Source organism: Prionailurus viverrinus, chromosome B4 (genome assembly GCF_022837055.1).
Source record: "Prionailurus viverrinus isolate Anna chromosome B4, UM_Priviv_1.0, whole genome shotgun sequence".
Taxonomy (NCBI): Eukaryota; Metazoa; Chordata; class Mammalia; order Carnivora; family Felidae; genus Prionailurus; species Prionailurus viverrinus.
In genome coordinates, this window is record NC_062567.1 from 98,616,267 (window position 1) to 98,642,425 (window position 26,159).

At 36.1% G+C, this 26,159-nt stretch overlaps 1 protein-coding gene across 3 annotated transcripts in view; it reads left to right on the forward strand.

The window, feature by feature from the left end:
• Positions 1 to 26,159, forward strand: part of NAV3 (neuron navigator 3) — a 591,913-nt gene that overhangs the window by 362,412 nt on the left and 203,342 nt on the right. For all 3 annotated transcript variants that reach the window (XM_047867359.1, XM_047867357.1, XM_047867358.1), the window contains exons 6-7: positions 21,027 to 21,095; positions 24,281 to 24,420. In XM_047867359.1, coding sequence (XP_047723315.1) covers positions 21,027 to 21,095; positions 24,281 to 24,420 — 209 coding nt within the window. The remainder of the gene's footprint in view (positions 1 to 21,026; positions 21,096 to 24,280; positions 24,421 to 26,159) is intronic.

Here is a 26,159-nt window from a genome sequence, read left to right on the forward strand (position 1 = left end):
AAATACCCACCATGTTGAAGAGTATATATACATATCAAACATATGTAAATATTTAACTTTTTCCATCTTAGAAGACAAACATGAAACTTAGTAACACTCAGTTTACCTTAAATTTGTTTTTGATATTTAGTATTGACTCAAAAAGTTAAAGTCCAAATTACATTCACAAAGCACACGCCCCATCCTTATTGTCAAATATTCAACAGTTCAGAAATCTTCTTCTCTTTCACCTGTCAACTAGCCCTTTCTTCATATTAGGCAATATTTCTTTTGTCTATATGAACATGTAAACTCTATTCCCTTTGGCAGATTTTATTCACTAATGAATTATTAAATCGATATAGAAAAATTAGAATTTTATCAAAAAATATAGGGTATACTACAGAGTTCATGGAGTGATAAAAGATATTTCTCATTATTCAATGCAGATATGTTTCTGTTCTTTAAGCTCGTCTGGGCTATTTATGATGTAAGTGAAATTATGCAAAAGTCAAAGTGAAAAAAAATACAGAGTAAGTTCTTTGGATTTCCTTAAGAATGGAGAGGAGCGGGGGAAGGAAATAGCTTTTTATTATGTATTATTATTTGGAGGAGTTGGTAGAAAGAGATCTAGGTTGTAAAAACTGCCAGAAATTATAATTCCTAGAGTTTGGTGTAAGGTAATTAAACCACGGACAAAAGGCAGGAATAGTAGTGGAAAAAACATAGGAAGTTAAGTGGTATGTATTGTAGAAAACATGTGACCTCTGGAAGTGATATGGAGTATCATTTGTCTTTGCTTTACCTCATTCTATTTCTGTATCTGCCATGTGGAATTTCTTGCCCAGGAGTTCTCAGTGGTTATGACCCTTTTGGGGAGATTGTTTTTCTCATTCTTACTGGATATGCATGACTGTTATGGAATTGTGTTTTTTTAAGATACAAAACCCTATATAGTAGGCATGGTAATTTTACACCATTTTGGGGAGAGCCTGCTTATTTTTTTCTCTGAAAGGTTTTGAGGAGTATTCTTTTCACCGGTATCCTTTAAGACTGAGGCACACTCCTGAATAATTTTTTCTTATGATAAATTTAATTACTTTTAATTACTTTCTAGACCAATAATTTATAAATGTGGAGTACTTGCTGTAGTAAATATAGCACTTATGTCTCTGATGTAGAGGGGCTACAAGTCTTAATTTTAATAGAATTTATTATATGTTTTGAAGAATATTATTTCAAACATTAATACTTATTTCCATTTGTATAGATTTGGTCAGAGAATAGCCTATGAATTAGAATTTATGTGGACTTATGTACAACAATCGTTGTATGTATTTTTCAAAAGCCCGTAGTGATAGTATACATAAGAAAGGATATCTACTATATGTCTTTATAGTAGAACCAAGATAATTAATGCAGAAAAAAATAACCCAGTGACACATTTATCTTCATTCTCCTGAAGTGTGAGTCATGAGTCATGATTTATGAAGCCTTTCTGTTGATTCTAAATCTCTTCCCAAGTAAATAGCTTAAATAACTGGTTGCTATAGTATTCTGGATATTTAGCCAGAAAATGTTCTTATATTTTTCTCTGTCAACTCCAAAAAATTTTAAGGGCACATTGTTTCAGTTCAGTGAGAGTTTTATTTTGTTTTATTCTTTTTGTTTATTTAAAATAAATTGATGTAACTGTATATATTCCCAGAGTATTTTATACATTAAGAATTTGTAACTTGGTTTTGCTATTTTAAAAATAGCTCCAAATGTTTTCAATCATTTGGAACATCTTTCATTTAAACAGACACTTTGACCTAAAGGTTAATAAGTATACAAGAGAGAAAATAAAACATGGACCAAGAGGAATCGAGTGTGGGTAACAGAGTCTCCTTTTTTGGTTTCTCAGCTCTTTCTCCACTTTCGTGTGCATGTTTGTGGGTATGTAGGCTCACATACATGAGAGCATACCTGCGTGTGTGTGTGTGTGTGTGTGTGTGTGTGTGTGTGTGTGTAAGTGTGTGTATCCTGCTCAGGTGGCAACAAGAAACTTGCCTCTAGAATCAAACTGCCTGAACCTGGATCCCAGTTCTCCCACTGCCTAATTGTGTGGCCTGGGGCAACTTGCCTGACATCTCGGTGCCCATCTCATGAAGTTGTTTTTAGGTTCACTGGGTCAGTACAGCATAAGACACTGTGAACATATCTGGCACAGGTCACTCTCTGCTCAAAGCCTTGCAATGGTTTCAAATAGCCCAGGTTTTCTCCCACCTTAGGCAATGTGTTCTTGCTGATCCTTTGCCTGGAATACTCTGATAGCTAGCTGCTTGGCTAAATCTCTCATCTGCCTCAAGTCAGCCGCTCATCTGTTGCCTTCCCACTGATGCTTACCTAACCACCCTTTTAACCCTGCCTGCGTCCCATCTCTGCTCCCCATTGCACTTCGCCATACTTTTTCTTTTTTTCATTAGCTTTGCCTTAATCAACCTTTAACCTCAAATCACTTCTTATATCTGTTATTTATTATTGCCACTTTCCTCTAAAAGGCAAGCACTATCAGTACAGCAAGATTTGTTATATCTTAATTACTGGTGTGGTAGTACTCGTAACAGTAATAATAATAGTAATAATTATAATAATAAGCACAGGGCCTTACACATAGTAGTTTTCTACGATTATTTCTGAAATGAGATAATGTAAGAATTAACAAATCTGTGTTCCACCTGTTTCCAATTTTAAATAGAAAGATGGGTAGTTGCAAGTGTAAGTAGTTCCAAATGACAATTGTGTATATTTATAAAATTAGTAGAATAAAAATAATTAAACATATCCTTGACTTGGGGTGGTCATGTTATTAAAATACAATTAATTTCAAAATGATGTACAGTGGAAATTCTTATTATTCCTGGAATTATCCATTTGTAGTATCTATATTAAAATCAGGCGGGGACTCGGATTGTAAATTTCTTAAACGTTCCCCGGGAATACTTGGTTATATCTGGAGTGATAAAGCCTTGATTAATCAAGTCTTCAATTCTCAAAAATGTGAATATACTTAACATAAAAATTAAATTCTCTTTGTCAATGATGTTTGGAAGGACTTTGCATGAGTAAAGATTAAAGAACTTGCTGGATTATGTAATGTAAAGCATCCTATTTGCATTTATTTAATGTGAATATAAGACTAGTTCCTCCTATTTTTCTGGCTTTTCTTTTTATTTTGAAAATAGTAAAGACCCTTTCTTAAACCAACTGGAAAAATATGAGAAATGTTTTAATAAAATTGATAAAAATCTTTAGTAAGAGTTGAAGTCATCGTTCTTTTCTGTAAATTTGAACTAGAAGATCAGAAGATACTATTTCTTTTTCTAGAAAAAAAGTAGAGAAGAATGCTTTAATTTTCAAACTCAGAAAATTCATTTGATCAGTCGGTATGTTTTGAGCATTCAGGTTATTTCTGCTAATCATACCTTTCCATGTGTTGAGTTTTGACCATAGAGTTCTAGTTGACATGGAGGATGACAGGAAGTTTAATTTCACCCAAATCTTACACAACGTCTGACACATGAGACCAGCCAGGAATGAGCAGAATGCATATCATGAATGGATAATCTTCCTAAGAGTATCTGGTAAATCATTGTAGTGAAAGAAGATTATAAAACAAAAATTTATTTTTCTTATGTCTTGGTCCAGCTATACATGAAGTGTTAACATGATACTATGTGTAAAAGATGATGATTTTTATTTGCTAAAAGCTTTAAGAAAGAGGGTTTTTTTTTCTTAAAATGTGGATCTTTTTGCTTAATTTTTATCCAGATGATTTAAATAACTTTCCTTCCTGTTATTACATAGTGAATTTTACCAACTTGCAAATAGTGATCACTGAATCACATGAACAGAGATTTCATGTTTTATGGAAATAGAACATGTGAAAAAGAAAAGAAATTAAGTGTAAAAGTAGAAATAGGTAAGAAATCACATAGATCATAGAAGTAAGAAAGGCAGCGACGAAGATATATCTTTCTGAACTACCATAACAGCTATTTTGAGAATTGGGGAGATTATGATTTCCGCAGCTGATCATTTGCCCTTCTGCTTCTCATTTGTAGGAGAAAATCAAATATGTGTCCACTTGCAATTTATACGAACTTTCTCAGAGGACTCTCATGCCAAATAGCAAAATCTATGGACACGTGTTCTTTGAGTGACTTATCTATTCCCTGTGCAGCCCCTTGAAAAGGTTCCCGCTACCCCCGCCACACACGTTGCTCTTGGAACCCTCTTTCCATTGAGGACATTTGCCTGTCTCTTTTCCAGGAAACATCATTTCCTTCTGGGGGATTCACTCAGAAACTGGGACGGCTTACAGCTTTTCAGCCTGGGGTTATAAATCTTGCAAAGTATATTAAGGAAGTTTAATTTAAGATGACAGGAAGGCTCTGGTAATTTAAGCCCTCGTGAACCTGGCTTCAATTAGTTTCTTAACTCAGCTCTGTGTTGTGGCCTATAGTGTGCTCTTCAAAAAAGTCAGTGAATCAATTAAACTTTAAACAAACGAAACGCAAAGGACATTTATGAATATTTTTTAAGTGGGACTTTTTCTTTTCTAGAGAGGAATAATTGAAGGGATAGAGAGTTTTTGTTAATTGCCTGATTTAGGAAACCAAGAGAGTGCAATAATAAAAGAGCATATAATACGCACATACACAGTTTGCTTACGTTGTGCTTTTATTTCTCTGTTTAAAAGGCTTGACAACTACTCATACTTCTGTTGTTATAGATGAAGCAGCATCTATACAGTTTTGGTTATTTTAGAGTCAGGCAAACGTGGGTTTAAATTCTGCCTGCCAATTCCCAGTGTTGTGGCATTGAGCAAATGATTTTAACCTGTTCAAATACCAGTGTTCTTACCTCTACTATTGGAATGGAAGTAACTGCCTCATGAAGGCATTGAGAAGTCCTCAGAGAGTGATTCATGTATAAAGTGCCTCCTTAGCACAACACTTGGCTTGTAATAGACACTCAACTCAGCTACTGACGCTATACCTTCTCCCCCTTAAATATCGTGTCATAGGTATAATAAAATATATTGACCCATGTTAGACACCTCAAGTCAGCCTCGTCTCTCCCTTCTCACTTCCTCTGATCACTTCTGTCCATTCCACTTCTAACTTGTATTTAAATATGTGAAAGGAATTCAAAGTAATAACATCCTCATTATTAAAAACAACGGCCTGATGCTCAGACCGTCTCATGCCCAGTCTGATAAACCCTTTAGTTATTATTAAAGAGGTAAACACTTTAATTATTTCAGGTATTTCCTTTGGTAGTTACTCCCATGTAGCTAAATAAAATACTTCTACACTAGTTTGTATTCATTAATTTGGTCATTCTCTTTTGATTCACACACTCCCCATCTCTCCCATCCTCCATTAATGTGTTCAATACATATTTTTAAAGCACTTAGCATTCTTCAGACACTCTTCTAGGCACTTGAGATACAGCAGAGGACAAAAGAGATTAAAGAATCCTTGCCCTTTTGAAGCTTACATCTACCCTAGTGATGGGAGACAATAAAAAATTAAAATATGTATCACTAACTGGACAGCTCATGGTGGAGAAAAACAAACCAGAAAAAAAGATGCTGTGTAGAAGCCATATTCCTGCAAATTTAAATATGGAGCCCTCACTCAAATGACATTGAGCAGAGGAGGTAAGAGAACCAGCAGTGTGGCTATCTTGGGAGAGAGAGTTTCAAGCTGACAGAAGACAAGAGCTGAGACCTTGAGTTAGGAGCTTGTCTGGTTTATTTTAAGAAGAGTAAATAACCCAGTTGGGATGGATCAGAGGGAAGGAGGCGGGAAAAGAGTAGGATTAATTCAGATGAAGAGCAGGGAAACACTAGCGTGATGTGACCCTTTTGCCACTGCAAGGACATTGGATTTTATTCCAGGAGAAATGGGAAGCCACCATATTCCATAAAGAGGTGTAAACAGGTATAAAAATCAAGGGGTCACTCTGGCTGCTTTGTTGGAAATAGTTTTTAATGGGGAGAAGGTAAAAACAAGAAGGGAAGAAGGTCATGGAGAAAAGCTTGGAGTACCATATTGAAAGTGGAGAGGAAGTTAAGTTCAAAATATATTTTGAAGGCAGGGTCAGTAGAATTAGCTGACAGATTTGAAGTGGGATTGGTAAACAGTGAGGAGATTCTCATTGGAAAGGCAATTCCATTTACTGCAAAGGGAAAGAATGTGGGAGGGGAAGATTTGGTATGGAGAAAGATATTTACTTATCGACATGTCAATTTTATGATGTCTACTAGGTATATACAAGAGGAAATACGAAGAAGGCAATTGGAATTGCAAGACTGTATTTAAGGGACAGGTGTAGGCCATATATGAAAATTCTATGAATACAAACATATAGAAATTATAAAAACTGTGAGCTTAGATACAATAAAGTCACCAAAAATCTGTATGCAGATGAAGAGAAGATGAGGACTGGGGCCAAGAGCTAGACTGTATTTAGACAATGAGTGATTGCAAGACCTGCTAGAGGAAACTAAAAAAAGGGCAGCCTGTAGAGTCAGAAGAAAACCAGAATTTGTTTGCCTGGAAAGCAAGTGAAGAAAGTAGGCTAAGGAGAAGGAGGAGATTAATAATAATAATTTATATGTAGCCCCAGTCACCATTCTAAGTACTTTATATACTTATTAATTATTCCATTCCTCACAGCAACCCTCTGATATAGCTATTGTAAGTAATCGTAGTTATCAGATTAAAAACAAAACTGGAAATCGAAAGACCAATTAGATTGCACAAAGTTTCATGGTTACTAAACTGTATATTTAATCCAGGCGATCTGGGTACAGAGTTTGTGGTTCTAACCATTGCCTACCTACCTGCAGAATGTCAACTGCCTCAAAAGTTGCACAAAAGCAGGATGAGCACTGAGATCTGATTCCTGGATTTTTCATTGGTGACTCTGATGAGAGCTATTCAGTGGAGTGGTCACTGTGGTAACTTGATGAGAATCAAGGAGAAATGGACAATCAATGGAAAAGGAGAGAGAGAGGAATTAGAGGTGGTCATTAGTGTGTGGACAGGTCTTCCTAGGATTGCTACTAATGTAGTGAAATTTCACTCTTTTTAGCTCTTTTATTGCTTAACTTTGTAACTTTATATAATGAAGGAACATCTTTGCTTCTCTCTCACTCAACTGTAGAATATCTTTGGGTGTTCTGTATTATAAAATATGGCTATTAACATTTCTATTCAGTTCTCCGCCCCCACTAACAATTTCCATCCTCTGTCATCTGCACTCTTTTTTTTTTTTTTTTTTTTTCAACATTTATTTATTTTTGGGACAGAGAGAGACAGAGCATGAACGGGGGAGGGGCAGAGAGAGAGGGAGACACAGAATCGGAAACAGGCTCCAGGCTCTGAGCCATCAGCCCAGAGCCCGACGCGGGGCTCGAACCCACGGACCGCGAGATCGTGACCTGGCTGAAGTCGGACGCTTAACCGACTGCGCCACCCAGGCGCCCCTTTCTATTGAAAGTTTGATATTTGTTTGAATGCAGTCATTAACTAATAGACAATTTTAAGAATGGTCTAGGGTTGCTCTGTGCTGACAGTGCAGAACCTGCTTGGGATTCTCTGTCTCCCTCTTTCTCTGTCCCTCCCCCACTCACCCTGTCTCTGTCTCTCTCAAATAAATAAACTCAAAAAAAAATTGAAAGAATGAGCCGATGTTCATTTAATGATGCTTTAGAAGGATGAGTCCAGGTGTATTGAGGAACCCCTCCATGCCAGCATTCCTTGTCTTGGATTATTCAGTTGTTGGTAGTTAAAATTGCTTCTTGTTTGTTTGGAAGGTTAATTAATTGGTTTGTTTATATCCGGCCATAGAGCGGTCAGTGATTGATGTGGATATTTGATTAATCTCCTTTTTGTAGTCTCTTCATTTTACCTCCAATTTCCTAGTCCAGCTTTCCTCCTTATTCTTCTAGACTGAATCCTCCCTGCATGTGTACACTGGGATGAAGCCTCTCTTCCTATGTATTTAACATTAACATTACTCCATTTATTTTCAGTTTTTCAAAGTCTGTTGAAGTCTCTTGTCCATTGATGGCTCTTCTATCCTGTTGTTCTTGATGTTGTGAACTTAAACCTTCATTATTCCCTTTTAAGCGTGCTAATGGCATCACATTAGGGAAAACAATAACATGAATTTGAGTCTCAGAAGGCATGGGCCGAATCATTTCTGGTTCTGATAACTTTCTTTTTTCTTCTTAAAAAAAAAAATAAAAATCCATTAACTGAGTCTAAGTCTCCAGATGGATAATAAAAATATTGTAGTTCTACCCTACTTTTTCGAGGGAGTTAGCAGAATATAATATTTAAAGTATTAGACTGCCTACTAATTTCGATTTTAACTTAAGACTTGTGTTTTTTGACATAAATGTATAAGTAAAAACAATAGTTAGCCAGTGTTTTATAGTTTGCTCTTAAAACAACCAACAATGTGATTTGTGTATCATTGTATCCTGTGACTCAGGATAACTTGCAATTTATTTCTTCAACATTTTACCATAGGACATTTTCACATCCTTTTTATATATTTTACAAACATTGTCTCCCAAACACTAGATGTTGTTTGGTTCGATTTGATTTTTAGTATGTATGGGGGCACTTCTCAAATAGAGCACTGATAATGTAGACTTAATTATTATACCTCCGGTTTTTATACCATATGAAATTATTTTATATTAATCTGTTTTCCACTAGAGACTGCATTCAACTTACTGACTTAACAATAGAGAATGCAACTGTCATAATAACTATAATAATCATGCCAGTATGACCATTGAATTATTTTCTCATAGTTAGAGCTACATAGAAAACCAAATAGTAATCAGGGGATGACAGGGTGAGCACCGAGTTAGATTTAGGGGACTTGTAAACATTTCTGTAGCTGAGACAGTCTTGCCTATGAGACTTCAACCATTAGTCAAGGGTCCCTCCTTATCGTAAAGCACACTGTTAACATTTGCCTCTTCATATTCCATTTCCTGAGCTTCCCCTTCTGACAACCCCCACAGGCTCCCCCTTTCTGACTGACCTCTTAGTCTGAAAAGATGTACAAACACAACCAGCCCTCTTTCCCTGCAAGGACTGTCAGGTAGACTCTGGACCAAAGCTCACCATCAGAGATATTTTGAGACCACAGCCACTCCTTCATAACATGAAACTGAATGTATTGATGATTACATTTGTTTTGCAATAAATTGAGAATAGTCCAATTATAAGAACTCTAAAAAATTGACTTTTTCCTAGATCTTCAAACTGTGTAAGCATTCAGTTACATAATTATTTTATAAGTATAATAAAGTCATTTTCAGAAACATGCACTAAGAAATAGTTAACATATTTTGTGCTTATTAATAACAACACTTTTTAAGTCTTACAAGTATTAAGTAATTCAGATTTTTCACTAATCAGGGTAGTCTTTACCAAAGTAGTCAGGATCCTGTGTGTGTGTGTGTGTGTGTGTGTGTGTGTGTAGTTGCATTAAAATGAACTTTTGGAATGGAGCATTCAATTTATTGTAATACAATTTTACTCCATGCTGAAAATTATAAGTGGCAAAGATCCATGGAGCAAGATAGTGCTTTGAGCTATGTGTAAGTAAAAGCATTGTTGGGAAATTTCATTTATGGTAAGATTGTGAGAGAAATATGAGCCTGGTTTCCTGAGTTGCCCTTTATCCTGAAGTTCTACGTTCCTAAAAAAGCATGGGACTTTGATGCGGTAATATCTTACACAGGCATCTCCCTCTCTAGTTACCGTTTTGAGATCCCACAAAAACAGACCATGCAGGTGGCCTTATTAACTGTCAGTTGAAATTTAAGATAACACAGAGGTTATAATCTATTTACATACCATATGTCACTAATGGGATAAGTTATCACAGTAACCTGTCTCACATATAATCAGGATGATATTTCAGCCACCCAGCTACTAAAAAGAAACACATGTGGATGAAGGCTAAGTTTCTGACTCATCTATGGATTAGGCAATAACTGTTTTCAGTGATGTCTCAGCTAAATTGAAGCATAGGGACAGAGTATTTTTATCACATACTCTGATGGTGAGTATAGTTGTTGCAGAATATCTTAAATATTTCTGAAGGAACATATTTGGTTTTGAGGCGCAAAAGATATTTTTACAGAAGTGGTTGAACACCTTCATCTTTCTTAGAGCCAATAGCTTGTCAGTTACCATTTTATAACACTGCACAAGGATCCTATAAAAGGGAAAATCTTTATAATAAAGGAAGAATTTGGTGTAGAGAATTCTTTGAATCTTAATTCTGAATGCATGGGTTTTTATCTACTCTTAGCAATTATAGGATATGTAAGGATATATATTTTAATCTATTTCAGTCTTAAAATGTTAGTGGATATGCTTTCCTATCTTCAAAACTTTTTATTTTGTTGTATCTATTGTTGTCTAAAAATCTTTTAAGACTTTGTTCCCATGGACTTAGTTATAATATATGTTGGGTGACTTCTTCCAGATCTCAAGCTATTTTCAGTGTATTTGGAAGGGAATAATTTCTAACTTTTTAACATGATAACAACAAAAGTACAATTGGGATTTATAAATTGTCCACTAAAACCCATATCCAGGAAATTTCTTACTTTCTGTTTTGTGATTTCTTTGTAGGTCTCCTTGGTCCTTTGGGAATAGTGCCGTTAAAAAGACAAGTGTGATTTTATGATTAAGTGTGTTTTTCTCTTTCTTTGAGAATCAAAAGCACAAAATGTCTGACTACATAAGGATTCTGTAGAGGGATTTTTACTCATAATATGTTTATGTGACTATAAGACGTAATGGTAAATAGACAAGAGAGGAATAAAGGGTGCTTCCAAAGTAATTTTCTCTCAAGTTTCTTAATATAGATGAGGAGTTATAAGAATGTCTGTAGATGAAAAATTGCCTTTATATTCTACCTTACTCTAAAAAACTTATTCAATCATTTTTGTATTAAGTACATACACTTTAACTCTTTTGTGCTTGATTTTTGTTTTAATAAGTACATCACTGTGCAGTTGGGCTTAGTCAAAGAATGCTGTATGGAAATGAAATATTTTAATGAAAGATGATATTGTTCCTAATGATTCTTCATATGTTACATTAGAGCCCAGTGTTCTTTTTCATTGGTGACTTAAAATTTCAGCTGTGACCTTTTAGCAAACAAAGTGTCAGTCCCCACTGTGTGCCAAGAATTATGTTCAATATGTGGTTGAGATATGGTGATGATTTTACCATTCAAATTGCTGACAATGTAATAGAAAACCTAGATATTTAAACAGATAGTTCAATCAGGGTTTGCTAACTAATCCAACAGAGTTACTCAGTGACCGCAGTTAGAGGAAAGAGCTCATATGAAGTCACTGATGAATTAAATGCCATTTATATTCAGGAAACTGCAAGTATGTGGACAAGGAAACAGTGTGAATAGAAGTGTGTTCTGAGTATCCATTGCTGTTCAAAAAAATATCCCAAATATAGATGTGCAAAGCAATAACCCTTTGATTATACTCATGAATTTTGTGAGCCCAGGAGCCAGACAGGGCACAGTAGAGATGGCTTGTCTCTGCCCCACAGTGTTGAGGACCTCTACAGGGAAGGGTGGAGTGGCTGGGGTATCACAGACTGCTGGGAGGCAGAACATCTGTTGCTGGAGAACCCACTTCCAAGGTGACTTTTTCACTCAATGTGTCTGGCAGCTTAGTGGGAATAGTGATTACACAAAGCTTCCTCAGCACGGCAGTCGCAAGGACATTGTACTTCTCACATGGTGACCTGTTGGTCAATGGAGTGACAAGCCCACCCAAATTCAAGGAAAGTGTCAGTGGAACAAAGATTTCACCTCTTAATGAAAGGAGCATCAAAGAATGTATTATAGTTCTATGTTTAAATTGCCACAGGGTGTGATGAAAGATAAGACTAGAGAAGCAGGCAGAGGTCAATTTATGGAGGCTTTGGATGTTATGTCTAGGAGTGGGGACTCATTTCTTGAACGTAAAGGACAATTGTCTTGGAGATTTTTTTTTTTAGCAGAGAAAAAATGATGCCATTTATAACTTAGGAACATGACCTTGGTGACAGAGTAGAGAAAAGATGTGCATTCGGGGGAGGATTGGGAGGGACCCTGCAGCTATAGTGGCAAGAAAATGAACAGTGTAATGTTAATAGACATGAGGTTCTGACTAGGAAATGGACTGGGGGATTGTTTGGAGATAAGGGTGAAATAAAATTATCATCTTTCTTTCTTTCTTCCTTTCTTTCTTTATTTCCTTCTGACTCATTGGATAGCGATATATTTCAGTAAGGAAAAAAAACAATACAATCATCAAAACAGATGAAGGAAATGGAGAGAAAAAAGCTCAGCCTTGGCCTTCAAGTTGATATTTCAATGGGACCTCTAGATGGCGGTGTCTTATGCGTGGCTCTGGAGCCCAGTAGAGAGGTCAGGGCCAGAGATGCAGGCATGGGAACTTTGTTTAACCATGTTTTATTGATTGAAACAATAGAAGTGGAAGAGATTGCTCAGGGAAAAAGGATAAAGCTGGGGGGAAAAGGGAGCAAACTCAGAGCAAACTTCGGACAACCGCATTTGAGAGACTTCCTTTTGATTGTTTTGCAATACATTTGGAGTTATGGTAGTTTATTAGATACCTTCTTAAAGACAAATTGTTTTTGTTGTTGTTATTGAGGAATGCCTCAGCTTTTGAGACATTTTAACCTTGTCTTTCAAATTGTGAAATCTAGAGTACAAATCTTTTTTTTTTTAATATTTATTTATTTTTGAGAGAGAGGGGGGCAGACTGCAAGCAGAGGGAGTGGCAGAGGGAGTGGGAGGCACAGAATCAGAAGCAGGCTCTGGGCTCTCAGCTGACAGCACAGAGCCTGACACGGGGCTTGAACCCACAAACCGTGAGATCATGACCTGAGCCGAAGTCCGTCGCTTAACCGACTGAGCCACCCAAATGCCCCTAGAGTACAAATCTAAAACAGAACTGTGGTTGAAATATTAAAGTAAATTTACTATATTTTATAAGCACATCAAAACTGTATTTTCATCTAACCACTATATTACAAACTTAACATTTGTTAAATTCTGTATTTGACACACTTTTTGGATTATGTACAGTGTTGAGAATTATGGGTTCTGAAAGTCTCCCCCTGTGCATGTTACTTTGGGAATGTTGTTTCTTGGATGTCCTTTGGGGACCTACAGGGATTCATACTGTTGAGTTCAGGAAACAAGAAGAGTGAGTAGGATCCAGGGGATGTTGGAGGGAGAAAAGGACTTAATTTGCTTTCCACAAATCATGGTCCCAAAGTAATTATAAATTTGGAGACCAAGAGCCAGGTTAAAAGCTCAACTACTATACTAAGAGGTCCATGCTTGTGAGATTTAAGAGTAAGAATATAGTAACCTCAAAAGTGATCGGTGAGAACCAAAGGGCATGGCATGGGGAAGACCAAGCACAAGAGAGCAGAGGAATTGTAGGGCTCGAGGAACATAGTTATGTTGTACTGAATTCACCAGAATATTTAGAAGTTCCTGTGAGGACTTAGTTCATTCAGGGACTCTCAAATGTACACCTGAATCCCACTGAATTTTCTTTTCAACTGGCATAGCACTTATGTAAGCCAGACACCCTTTGAAGTGACTTACAGTTCAAACCTTATAAAAACTTGAGGTAGGCAAAGTTGTCATCCTCACTTAACAGATGAGGAAACAGGCAAAGAGAATAGAAACAGCTAAGCCGGGATTCAGATAGAGCAGCCTGAGTCGAAATCCTGTGCTACTAACTCATATGCTAGATTTTACTACTGACATTGGAGTTTAATAATTCAGAGAAAATGAAAATTTTAATGTATCACTTTTATGTACCTGCCTAATATTTGCATGTTGCTCCTTTCAAGCTTGAAGTAAATTCAGTTTCCATTGAATATCAAATTATACTTTTTAGAAAGGAGTTTGAATTAGTATATTTGGTTTTAAGTGTTATACTTCTCACAGTAAAACCTAAACCATGCATGTGTAAATCTTATTTTTCCAAATTGAATTTTTCTAGCCCAGTGCCAGTACATATGGGCGGTCAATAAAAGTCTTTAATGATTAATTAACCTGTTGATTACATCAATACATACATGCTTATTAGAATAAATACAACATAAAACTGAATCAAATTTCATAATATCTATATCTACCTTTCACTGTAAAAACTCTGAGGAATGTGCAGTTAATTTCCTCTTAAAGTGATCTTGACTTTAGCTCCACTGTAAAGGTGAGTTTATTCACCACTGAGTATACATCTTCCCAGTATATCCTGTTAATTCATTCACCCTGTGACTAGTGACATGATTGAGAAGTCGAGTCTTTATTTTTTCCATTCATACACTATGCCAGGGATGTTCAGTCTGCTTTTCCACTCTGCATGTATGTAGCTATCCTGTGCAACTCAAGCCAGAGAACCAGGAGCCTTCCTAAATTCTTCCCTTTTCTTCAGTTCCTCCAGGTACAATTAACTTCTCTCATTAATCATTTACTTCTGTTTCCTGTGCCTCTGTCTTCATTCAGACCCTCTTCAAATCTAGCCTGAATTATAGCAGTGATTTCCTATTTGGTCTCTGGGTTCCAGCCTTGACAAATACCCCAACTTTCTTCCTCCTCTAGTTCCTCCTTTACACACCTAAGAGAAAGTCTCTCTAATCTGAGAATTTATCCTTTATTCTGTAGTCAACACCTTTTGGTATTCTCTACTGCCTCAGGACAAAGGCCCAACTCCTTAACAAGTTGCTTTGGTTCTCCAGGTTCTTAACTGGGCAAATCATGGGTGTTAAAAGGATATTTGTAGAATCAATAAATAAGAATAAAACATTTTCGAATGTCATAATAAGTATGTTCAATTATTGCAATAATTAAACACAGCTCAAATATGAGTTGTTTCAACTGATATTTTTTTTAGAAGAAACTTCGTAATAGCCGATGTAGATAAAGAATGATGGATTGTGTGAGACTCAGATATTATGTGTTGGTAACTTGTAATGATTCACGTGTTCTTTTTTTATGGGTCCAATTTGGTTTTGAAAATAAAAACTAAACATTAAGATTTTACATAATTTTTAAGATTATGTAACTTTAACTTCTGCACGGAGTTCTACTGTTCCAATAACTATAATAGAAATAGAATCTTCTATAAAAATCTGTACCGAGCCACTCAAATCTTCTTAATGTTTTGATGAGACAATAAAGAGATTGAAATAAGTTTTTATTCTCATTCTAATTCTCTCAATTAATAAATTCTCTCAATTCAGGCAAAAAGATTACCTGAGTCTTGGCCAAGGATTTTGGAGCTACCACAGGGCTCAATAGGAAAGAATTATGTGATTGACTGGTTAATCATCTGTGCAATGGGTATGGGAGCAGGAGGCTATAATTATTATGCCATATTTCCTAGCCCTGATTAAATGTTGCTTAACAATTTAAAAAAATTTTTTAATGTTTATTTTAGAGAGAGAGAGAGCGCACTAGCACGGGAGGGGCGGAGAGAGAGCGGGGCACAGAATCCATGAAATAGGCTCCAGGCTCTGAGCTGTCAGCACTGAGCCCAGTGTGGGGATCGAACCCATGAACTGTGAGATCATGACCTGAGCCAAAATCAGATGCTTAACTGACTGAGCCACCCAGGCGCCCCTGTTGCTTAACAATTTAAATGATATTGTTTACGTGGAAGAATTGTGAGGAGAGTTACTTCGGTACTAAAAGTATCTTTCTCTTTCAAATTGTATTATTGCCTATTCTAGATTTCTATATGAAGTGACCCATTGAAATAAATTATTAATATTACATATCTGACTGCTAAAGAATATATTTTGAAAGTAGATGTCTTTGATACTGGAAGAGTTGCTATTTGTAGCAGCAATGAAATTGTTGTTGTTGTTGTTGTTGTTATTGTTGTTGTCTTGGAGATATAAATCCATAGGGCAATGAATTAATAGAAAAAGAAGCATTAAAATATTGCAATTAGTAATCAGTTTGCATGAAAACGATATAGTATAATAGAGCATAGCACAGATTATATAGTATCTAACAGACCAAAGTTCAAATTTTAGTACTGTTATTTTTAAGATGTATAATGTATACAGGTAAGTGAATGTTTAAAATCTTTAGTGTCATAGTTTCAGTCAGGGATAGAGTCTCACCTTTGCAGGACTATTGTAAGGAACAAGTGAGAAAATAAATGTGAACTGCTGATCACTTACTAAGGACACAATGAAAATGAGTGTCTTTTTGTTCCATCCTTTAATATACTTCCAATATATCCATTCTTAAAATGATTCCTCCTGCATAAAAGTTGGGGATAAAACATACCTTTGTTCAAAAATAACACTCAGTTAATATCAGTCAAGTATTTAGTGATTAAACACATATTACCCCCATGAGAGGAATTAGAATGCAAAAGTTGACATAACACAATTCCTGTCCTAGTGAACGATACATCTGCTCAGGACACAGGCAAATATTGTGATAAATTCCCATATTAACCTACTAATTAGAGAAGAATGAAGACCTGTGGACCATGGGAGGACGAAACTAACTTTGGGAAACTTGAGAGATGCTTCAACAAAAGGTGACATTTGAGCAGGATTTTGAAGCAGCGGTAAGGTTTTGTAATATAGGGAAGAGAAGGATTGGTCTTTCAGATGAAGGAAACCTCATGAAGAAAGCCATGGGCCCGTGGGAGAAGAGGTTATAGATACGGAGCAGAGGTGCGGTGACAGTGGAGAAAACGGAGCAGAGATGTGCAGAGGAGACAAAGCTGTAAGAATCTGAGAAAGCAGAAAGAAACGCTGCACACCAAGTCACGGGGCTTGGATTTTACCCTGTGGGCGATGAGGAGTCAATAGCAACTTCAGGAAAAGGGGTTGACATTCATTCTGTCTTGGGAAAGTTCATTCTGTTGATTATGAGAAGAATGATCTGATTTGTCTGGAAATAAAAAATGGACTCATAACAAAGAAGAGCTGTTATTAGGCTCTGTGGGAGAGATGACTGACAGAGAAAGCAAGTAGTAGGTAATGACTGAGGCAATGCCATACTGTCCAACAGAAAAAAATGGTGACAGTCAAGTTACATGACAAAGAGGGAGGATGGTATGAAAGAAGGAGAATGAATTGTTATGGACATTTTGGGAATATCTGGGAGAAATCTAGGTGATAGATCCAGGTATGATATCTAGGGGATGTCAAGATGATATTTAGGAAAGGAAAGAGACCTCGAGGTTAGGGTTGAGATTTGAGTATAAAATGAACACCTGAGGTAAAAAGAATAGAAGAATAGATCGCCTGTTGCCTAGGATTACAATTTTGAAAATATTCATGATAATGGTACAAAATTTAGGGGGTGGAGATAGTGAGTCGATCTATATTTGGGAAGGAGGAGTAGCTGGAGAGGTAGCTGTTTCTTTAGGAAAGCTATGTGAGGTGAGGATTTCTAGAAGGAGGCTATCAATAGTATCTAAAGCTGTTGCAGGATAGGAGATGAGGCATGGCTTGAGATGTTTAGATTATGCTGTTTGACTTTACAGAATGGAAGGTGGGGCTTTTTTGTTGTTTTTTGTGGGTTTTTTTTTCAAGATTGCACATTTGTGAGTATTCTGTAGAGCACAGCTTTTTCAATTTTATTATGCATAAGAATCCTGTTAAAATGCAGATGAGACCTGAGGGCCATTATTTTTTAAAAAGTCCCAGGTGATGCCAGTTTTGTTGGTCTTTGGACAACACTTTGAGTGGTCAGGTACTAGCAGTTAGTAAAAATGGGTAAGTCACAATCAGGATCCGTTTACTCTGAGAAGCTTTCTATCCTCCTAACAAGTGGATATTATAGTTCAACATGGGCATTTGCGCTGAAGTTACATTAGAAAGGTCTGGTGGTTTGGATCTTTCTGTGTGTTGAAGACCAGATGAGTTTTATTATTTTTTTAAAAATTAATTTGACCGCCTCTAGTTTCTTCCTCTTGTCTTCCATGTTAGGGAAATAAAAAGCATTCCCTTGATATTTCACTTTATCGGCTAGATGAGCAGATACTTCTTTCAATGGAACCCACAATGAGTCTCAAAATATTTCTTTTGTGCTTCTGTTGCTGATATTTTTATCATCCACTAGTTAGAAGAAGTCTCATTGAACAATCTTTCCGGGAAAAAAATACATACTCTTCAATCCAGATGTTTTAAAAATTCCTATTTTAATGATGTTCTGACTGTATTTATCTACTGCATCTTGCCTCAGAGCTGTGTCTACATGTCCCTTGTGTTTGTTTTACCAATAAATTGCATTAGCTGTACCTCCTCACCTGTTCTATTACTAGACTGTTTGTACATCTGAAACTTGGGATATGGTATTACAAGCACCGTGGAGAAAATAAGGAGCCGAAGGCATTGTGGGAAGTACTGGGGGTTTGAGTTAGTGCAGTAAACAAGGAAATTGAAAGAGAACATACATGCAAATGGACTTATAGAGGCTGAATCAGCGTGGCAGCCTATTGAATGCATATCTGCAATAATTACAAAGAAAAAGAGAAGAGTCAACGGTTGAGGTTTCAAGCCCATTGGCCTAAAGAAAATGATGATCTTGTGAATAGAAATCAAGAAATTAGAGGAGGGATCTGATTGAGACCTGGGGGGATAAAAGAAGGAAAATGGTGTTTAATGGTGTTTAATTGAAGATCATGGAAACAGGCATCTTTTACTCAGTTATTGTTGAGGGCTGGGGGTGCAATGCACACATTAATTCTATTTTATAATAGATTTTATTTAAAATCTTAGCTAAGAAATGAATTGCTAAGTGAAAGAATGCATACAAGTGTGTGAGGAGAGAGGGCATATGAAAAATCATGCCTTTATGACCTTGATAAAGGAAAAGGACCCAGTGAAGGAAAGAGAAAATGGATAATAATGATGGTGGGCAAATCAAGTGAGCTCACTGGTGCTACACTCTATAAAAGAGAAAGACTCCAAAAGGCAGAGTGAGCAATATGGCCAAATACAAAGATGTTAGAGTATGGTGAGAACTGAAGAAAACTCCGTGTTCTTCACATAACAGTTTCACAAGTGCAAGGGAAGCAGAACAGAAGCCAAGGGTCAAAGGATTAAAATATGAGGGTTTGGTGCAAAAATCTAGGCAAACATAGAATATTATTATCTCATCATGAATTAGAAAACACATGGGCCATAAAAACCAAACTGATTTTAGCAAGTCAGTTGACCTCTCTAGATTTTTCTCCCCCTACCCACTTCCCTTCTAGAAATTATTGTACTTCTTTAAAATCATGGAAGAAACCCCTATGAGGTGTCTTCGGTTCCCTTAAGGAGGATTTATTGTTTCATTGTCACTTCTCCAGCTCATATGTGTGTTCAATTTTGGGGAGTACAGGATAGGATATAGTAGTGAACCTTGAGGTAGGTCTCTTTCTCTTAGATTCACAAAGTAGACTGAGAAGTTCAAAAAAAATGGTCCTTCACTTTGGGTGCTTTTATTTTAAATTTAGATTTTAAATTAATATCTCATTTCATTCACACACTTTGGTTTTTATTTTTAAATTATTCTCTGATGTCATTGTCACCCGGGGTAGTTTCAGCAGTTGGGGCCAGTTGTCTCAGTGTCCAGGGGAGTTAGAATGCAGATGTTATTATGTGCAAATAATAATAATTCATATGTCAAATGTGAAAAATAAGTGCTATGAAAAGCTCCTTAGCTATGCGGATTTTATTCTTTTCTACCCAGGCAGTGTCTAAAAGGTCTTCTTGCTCCCTAGTGGAGGGAGAATTAACTTAGGAAGCATGTCAACACCGTAAGAAATCCTTTCCTTGACTAAAATCCCTGTTGCTTGGCAGCAAAGCAACTGGATGAACTGCATCAGGGCTCTTTTGACCCTTTTACCCCGATTCTAACACCCCCATGTTGTTCCTGTTTCCTTGGAGACTTTGGAAACTACATGCACATCATGTACGGTCCTCACAGTTCACCTGAAAAGTGATTCTCCACTCAGGCATCAACGCATGACCGTTACAGGGTATCTGAACATGTCTTAGGTCTAGTTGGGTCTGACCATAGCCCGCAAAACACTAATTTTCGGAACATTCAGGTAATTCCAAAATTAGCTTAACTTCAAGTGCAAAATTTCATTTTGTTTGCAAAGTATTCACTGCTCTTTAGAGCTCGGTTTAAATAATGCTTTCTTTTGTGTCTTAGAGTGAAGATTTTGATTTAAAAAAAATATTAAGAATTATAGTTCAAGAATGCCCAGAAGTTGTCATTAACAGTTGTCGAGTTTGTTTTTGTAGAATTTAACTCTAGTTTAATCCATTTGACTTTTGCATAGCTCTCTCTTTAGAGAAACATCTTGTATTGTTCACTTCCTTAAAACATTCTAGGTACATTCAAGATACAATACATTACATTTGTCAGACACCAGATGTTTTAGTCATTTGGTTTTCAAGATAGCATTTTGGTTAAAGCATCAAATTAGAAGAACTTGTTAAAGAAAATAATGACTCTTACATGTTTTCTGTTCATTTTAACCTTTTTGAAAAGGAGATCTTTGTACCATGTAAAGTCAGACTTTAGCTTTCCTGAAGTTTTCATAGTCATTTACAAACATTGAATTTTTTGTGCAATGAACTACTACTTAAGATAATATGAACGATATCACACAGCCATAATTTTAACGTCATTGATGATACCGTGACAAGGGGTGCATGGCGTTATTTCATAGTGTGTTCATTAATCAAAGTTCATGGTATATGTGTTGCATTATCATAATTTTCTAATTAATTTATTCTTTATACATGCTTATACATGTTCCAATTGCATTTCATTAACTCCTAGTTTTCTTGTAATTTTGTGCTTTCTTTCCATGTTCAAAGAATCTCTTTAATTCAATTTCTCTGTTTCTCCTCATACAGTCTGGCAGCCAGATATGCAACTCAATCTAATCACAGTGGAATTGCAACCAGTCAAAAAAAGCCTACTAGGTCAGTTAATATCTCTAATTTATTGCTTGTTAGTGATAATAAAGTAACTTCCCAGTGATATTTTGTCCTATCATTCTAAATTTTTTTCATAAATCACATACTTCTGGATGAAAAGTTTAGAGGGATGAATTCCTCCAACTGGATTTGCATACACATTCTCAGGGATGAGCATGTCTGTGTTAGATCATTAAATGGGTTTTGGCTTCTTCTGTTTTGGTTTTGTTACATATAGTGTTATAACTAGGCTGAAGTCTAGCTTCTAGGCTTAGAGAAAGTCAAGGAAAACATGACTTTGAAGGCCCCATTTTTTCCAGGTTACAGAATCTGGAAGTCACACAAGAATGTGATTGCTTTTTGAAATGGGCATGCACTAATTACTGCATGTTTTGAAGCAGAATTGAGGAATATTGGCAGGTATTTGTGGGTAGGTTAGCACCAGGTCACCAGGTTAACCTGGACTGTTCTTTTATCTATAATAGTTTAAATTGTTGCTTCTTTATGACATACATATTTTAAAGACAGTATGTTATAGTAAATGACTGCATTATGGAAAATACTGCTTTATAACTGATGCTGAAAGTGATGTATTTTTAAAACTGTTAAGTTACCAAAGGCACAATGGTGCAGCTGAGTGGAGCCACAGCAAATGTGTTTTGCACCCCTGATTATTATGTGATTATATGTGCCACCTCTCTCACTGGAGGAGTATCTCAGGGGTGGCTTCCTAATCACTGCTCTGATAATGTATCATACATACTTTGCACTGTTTGACCACAAGGACTGCTTCTGATGCCTTGACTTGAGGTATGTTCTTTTCCTCTTGCCCTGGTTTTCTAAGTTATGTTCATTTCCATAGTAATTTAAACAATTCTGGAGAGAAAAATATAAAGGGTATTTAATTAAAAGTAAGAAAAATGATATGAATTCAGATGTGCAAAGAACAGTGACCTGCCATGTACAATAAGCATTTTTTATTACCACTTCTAAGGCTCATGCATATAAAATATACTTTAGTACTTTGATTTAATAGAGTATCTCTCTCTCTTGTCTTTTTTTGGCTTCATTCTTATTTCTCTTTTTATTACTTTGATGAATGATCTGGAGCTCTGGCTGCCTGTCACATTAGGGTAATGAGAAGAGCAAATGGATTTTTTAATTTGTTTTAATTTGTTCTTCTGAGAACTGAAGATCATTTGGCTTCATGGGTCACGGTAAAGATTAAAATGTATTTTAATTGCTTTCTAGAAACAGGTCAAGTTTCATTGCAAGCAGGGCAAGTTTTGTGACAAAATGTGTTTATACATGTGAGTTTGGAATGAACTTTCTAAGTCTGTAGCTGTGTCTGCAGGAGTAGTTATCAGATTTATTATGATTGGGACATTTGGCCAAATTAATTAATTGAGTTCTTTCTGCAGAGTGCAGTCACTGGTACTCAAAATTCTTGGTGTCTGTAGTTAATTGTGGTGTCCTTACATACCCTGTGGATCCATTTGAGCAAAAGTTAATGCTGGAATCATCGAAAAGGTTTCAATCTCATGTGTGAGGCAATTTCTAATTGGCAAAACAGCTGAAGAAGCTATTTATTAGCCATATGTATTTAAACTCCAAAATGCAATCAACATTTTGAAATTACCAAGTATTCCAAGAAAGCAGAACTTCTGTTTTTAAGCTGGTACTAGAGTTTTCCTGATGTTCATTCCATGTTTCAATACCTGTTGCTATTTTTTAAAGGTACCTATAGTATTTAAGAGTTTGATTTCCTAATAATCTATGGAGATAATGTATCAATTATAAAGGTGAGTTAAAATACGAATATAGTAACAACTTATCTTGAAATCGTGATATATTGTGCATCAATATAACAGTTATTTTTATTTTATACTTTCATTTTAAAAATATAGTATGAGAGAACAGTAAAAATTTCAGTGCTTCATTTTCAAGTTCTGGATTTTTTTCTTTTAAAATAGAAAATGTCAGAGAAGTACACAGTGACATTCACACGATGGCAGCAATGCCGGCAAAGATGCTGACATCCTTTAAGATCATGTTTTTAAATATGACCTAGGACGCCAACATTGGTTCCTAATGACTAGTTTTAATTGATACAGATTGTTTATTATACATACAATATGTTAATAGTATAAAATAAAATATAGTGATTGTATGTTTTAGGCACAACTCATGAAATAATTGATACTTGAAATTTTATTGTGGAAACTACTTTAGCAGTGAAATAAATTACCCACATTGGTATTTAGTGTTAGTCCATGTAAAATAAGTCTAAATCACACCTAATGTGAAACTTACCCTAATTTTAAGACAGTCTGTCTGTATTTCCTTGTGGTCTGTCTTCCATACACAAAGAATAGCTAAAGTTACTGTCACTGTAGGCGTATTTTACATTATCATTCTGCTCATAGAGATTTTCTTGTTCTGAGACCTTCATCCTTTCTTGTTATATCACCTCTGTGATCAGTTGGCCACACTTGCAAGATAACCAGTAGAGTCTTGGTACTTATTTTTGGTAAAACAGTTACAGAAAAAAAAATTTTGAGGCAGACCAATGAAATATAAATTAATTCATGACCTTGTCTCTGCACCGTGTTTTAGTAAGAGTAGTTTACTACCTTAGATATACTATAAGCATTTGCTGTTAGCAGTTTTTTCAGTACCTTTATTTTTCTTGTTATTATCAAGTTGACTTAGGCTACAGCTATGTAGGATAAAAACAAATGCCCCATACATTGAAAAGAACAACTCAGTAATAACTGCACATAGGTGATTAATACCCTGAGAACATAATAAATTTGTGTTATTTCCCTTGCTTTTCATGTAATTGTTATAGTACTTTTAAGTCAAAGTTTTATTATTATTATTATTATTATTATTATTATTAGGGGTATGGTAAGAATGACTTTTTAAGTTAAAGGTTACATTATTTCTAATTGTTCTACATGGTTAATATCATTTGAGGGCAGATTTATTGAAAAGTGAGACAAGATTTTCTGAAGATTCTTAATCCTTGTGTTTAGCTACTTATCACTTAAGCCACCAATTTTCTGCTAAATAGATTTTAGAACATCCTATATTGTGCCTTTCCCATTAAGGCTTCCCTGCTCAGAACCTCCTACCCCTATCTTTTTGCAATATACAATAATGATGTAATTTTTCTTATACTATTTCAGGCTTCCAGGTCCCTCTAGGGTGCCAGCTGCAGGCAGCAGCAGTAAAGCCCAGGGAGCCTCTAATTTAAATAGGAGAAGTCAGAGCTTTAACAGCATTGACAAAAACAAGCCTCCAAATTATGCAAATGGAAATGAAAAAGGTAAGTGTTTGCCTGTTACATCATTATGGCATAAGGCTAAGGTATTAGCCTTGTAAATTACATACTAAGTCCAATATTTGAGCAGTGTTAATGGCTTTTGGAATGGAGTTCTTACCAGCACAGTTTCATGTTTTCAAACTGCCCCCTCCTGAATTCTAGCTTTCTTCAGGGCTTTTCATTCTAAAGAACATTTTAAGGAAGTAGACTCATACATTCTAAAGTGTTTAATTGTAGGGGTGCCTGGGTGGTGCAGTCAGTTAAGCATCCGACTTTGGCTCAGGTCATGATCTCGCAGTTCAAGTGGGTTTGAGCCCTGCGTCGGGCTCTGGGCTGACAGCTCAGAGCCTGGAGCCTGCTTCAGGTTCTGTGTCTCCCTCTCTCTCTGTCCCTCCCCTGCTCATACTCTGTCCCTTTCTCTCCCTCAAAAATAAATGACACATTACAAACAATTTAAAGTGGTTAATTGTATACCCAAGTCTCAAATCTTTCTCCCAAAAATATTTCCTCCTCTTTTGCCTTCTCATGTTTTATGAACAATTATCATAAATTGATAAATTTATATTAAACTTATTTGAATATTTAGCTTCAGTTAACATAAATGCCGTAAGTCTTTTGGGCATCAGAAATTGAGGCGTAATTAGGATAGATATTTAATCTATCACAGAAATAATGTGACCTTAGTTTTCCCTAAAGAGACAAATTATCCATGTTTGTTTTATTTTCTTGAAGAGCGCAGAATGGAAATATCAAAGCACAAAATCATCAGGAAGAAAGGAGGTATAGTGGAAGTCTGTGTTAAAGACAAATTATATCCTCACTAGATGATACACAATTCTCTGTATTGTGCAGTGTGCATTTAACTAGGTGCTGGCTTGATACATTGCACTGTGGAGCATGGAGCACGTTCAATGTATATCAAAACCGTGAGGGAATCAAGAAACTCTACTGTTATAGGCAGTGTGACTGTGTGAGGGACTAAGGCCTTTGGGTGGATTTTGTGGTAGTTTTTACAAACCAATACAATTTTAACTTCTCTTTACAGTATTTAGCTTTCCATGCAGCAAAACATGAAGTCCATAAGTGGAAAATATGCTGAGTTAATAGAATAGCAGGCAAACTCAGCCGGATAGGAACTTTATCGCTCAGATTAGATCATACCAAATTGTTTCATAAGAGTATCTGATTAGACAGCTTTCTCTAACTTAGACATGAACTGACAGATAATCTGTCAATTGGACATTTTTTGTGAAGATTTCCCAGCCATTAGAACAAAATTGGAACAGAGGCTCCTGGGTGGCTCAGTCTGTAAGTTTCTGACTCTTGATTTCAGTTCAGGTCATGGTCTCATGATTTGTGATATGGAGCCCCAAGTGGGGATTCTGCCCTGACAGCAAGTAGCTTGCTTGGGATTCTCACTCTCCCTCCCTCTCGCTCCCCCTTCCCTGCTCATGCATGTCTCCCCCCCCCTGCTCTCTTTCAAAATAAACAAACAAATATTTAAAAACAAACAGACAAACAGACAAAAAATTAAAACAGACCATAAATCCCCGAAGGCAAAGCAATGTCCCTGGATCCCTGCAATGCCCTCTGTTCTTGTATCAAATGGAACAAAGGAAGAAAATAATGTATAATTGTAAGTTAGGAATTTCTTTAAAGTATAGAAGAAAGCTTCTGATTCAGGAACCTGAGAAATATTACTGAAAATTTACACTTTTCCTGAGGAAAAGGGAGACAACAAT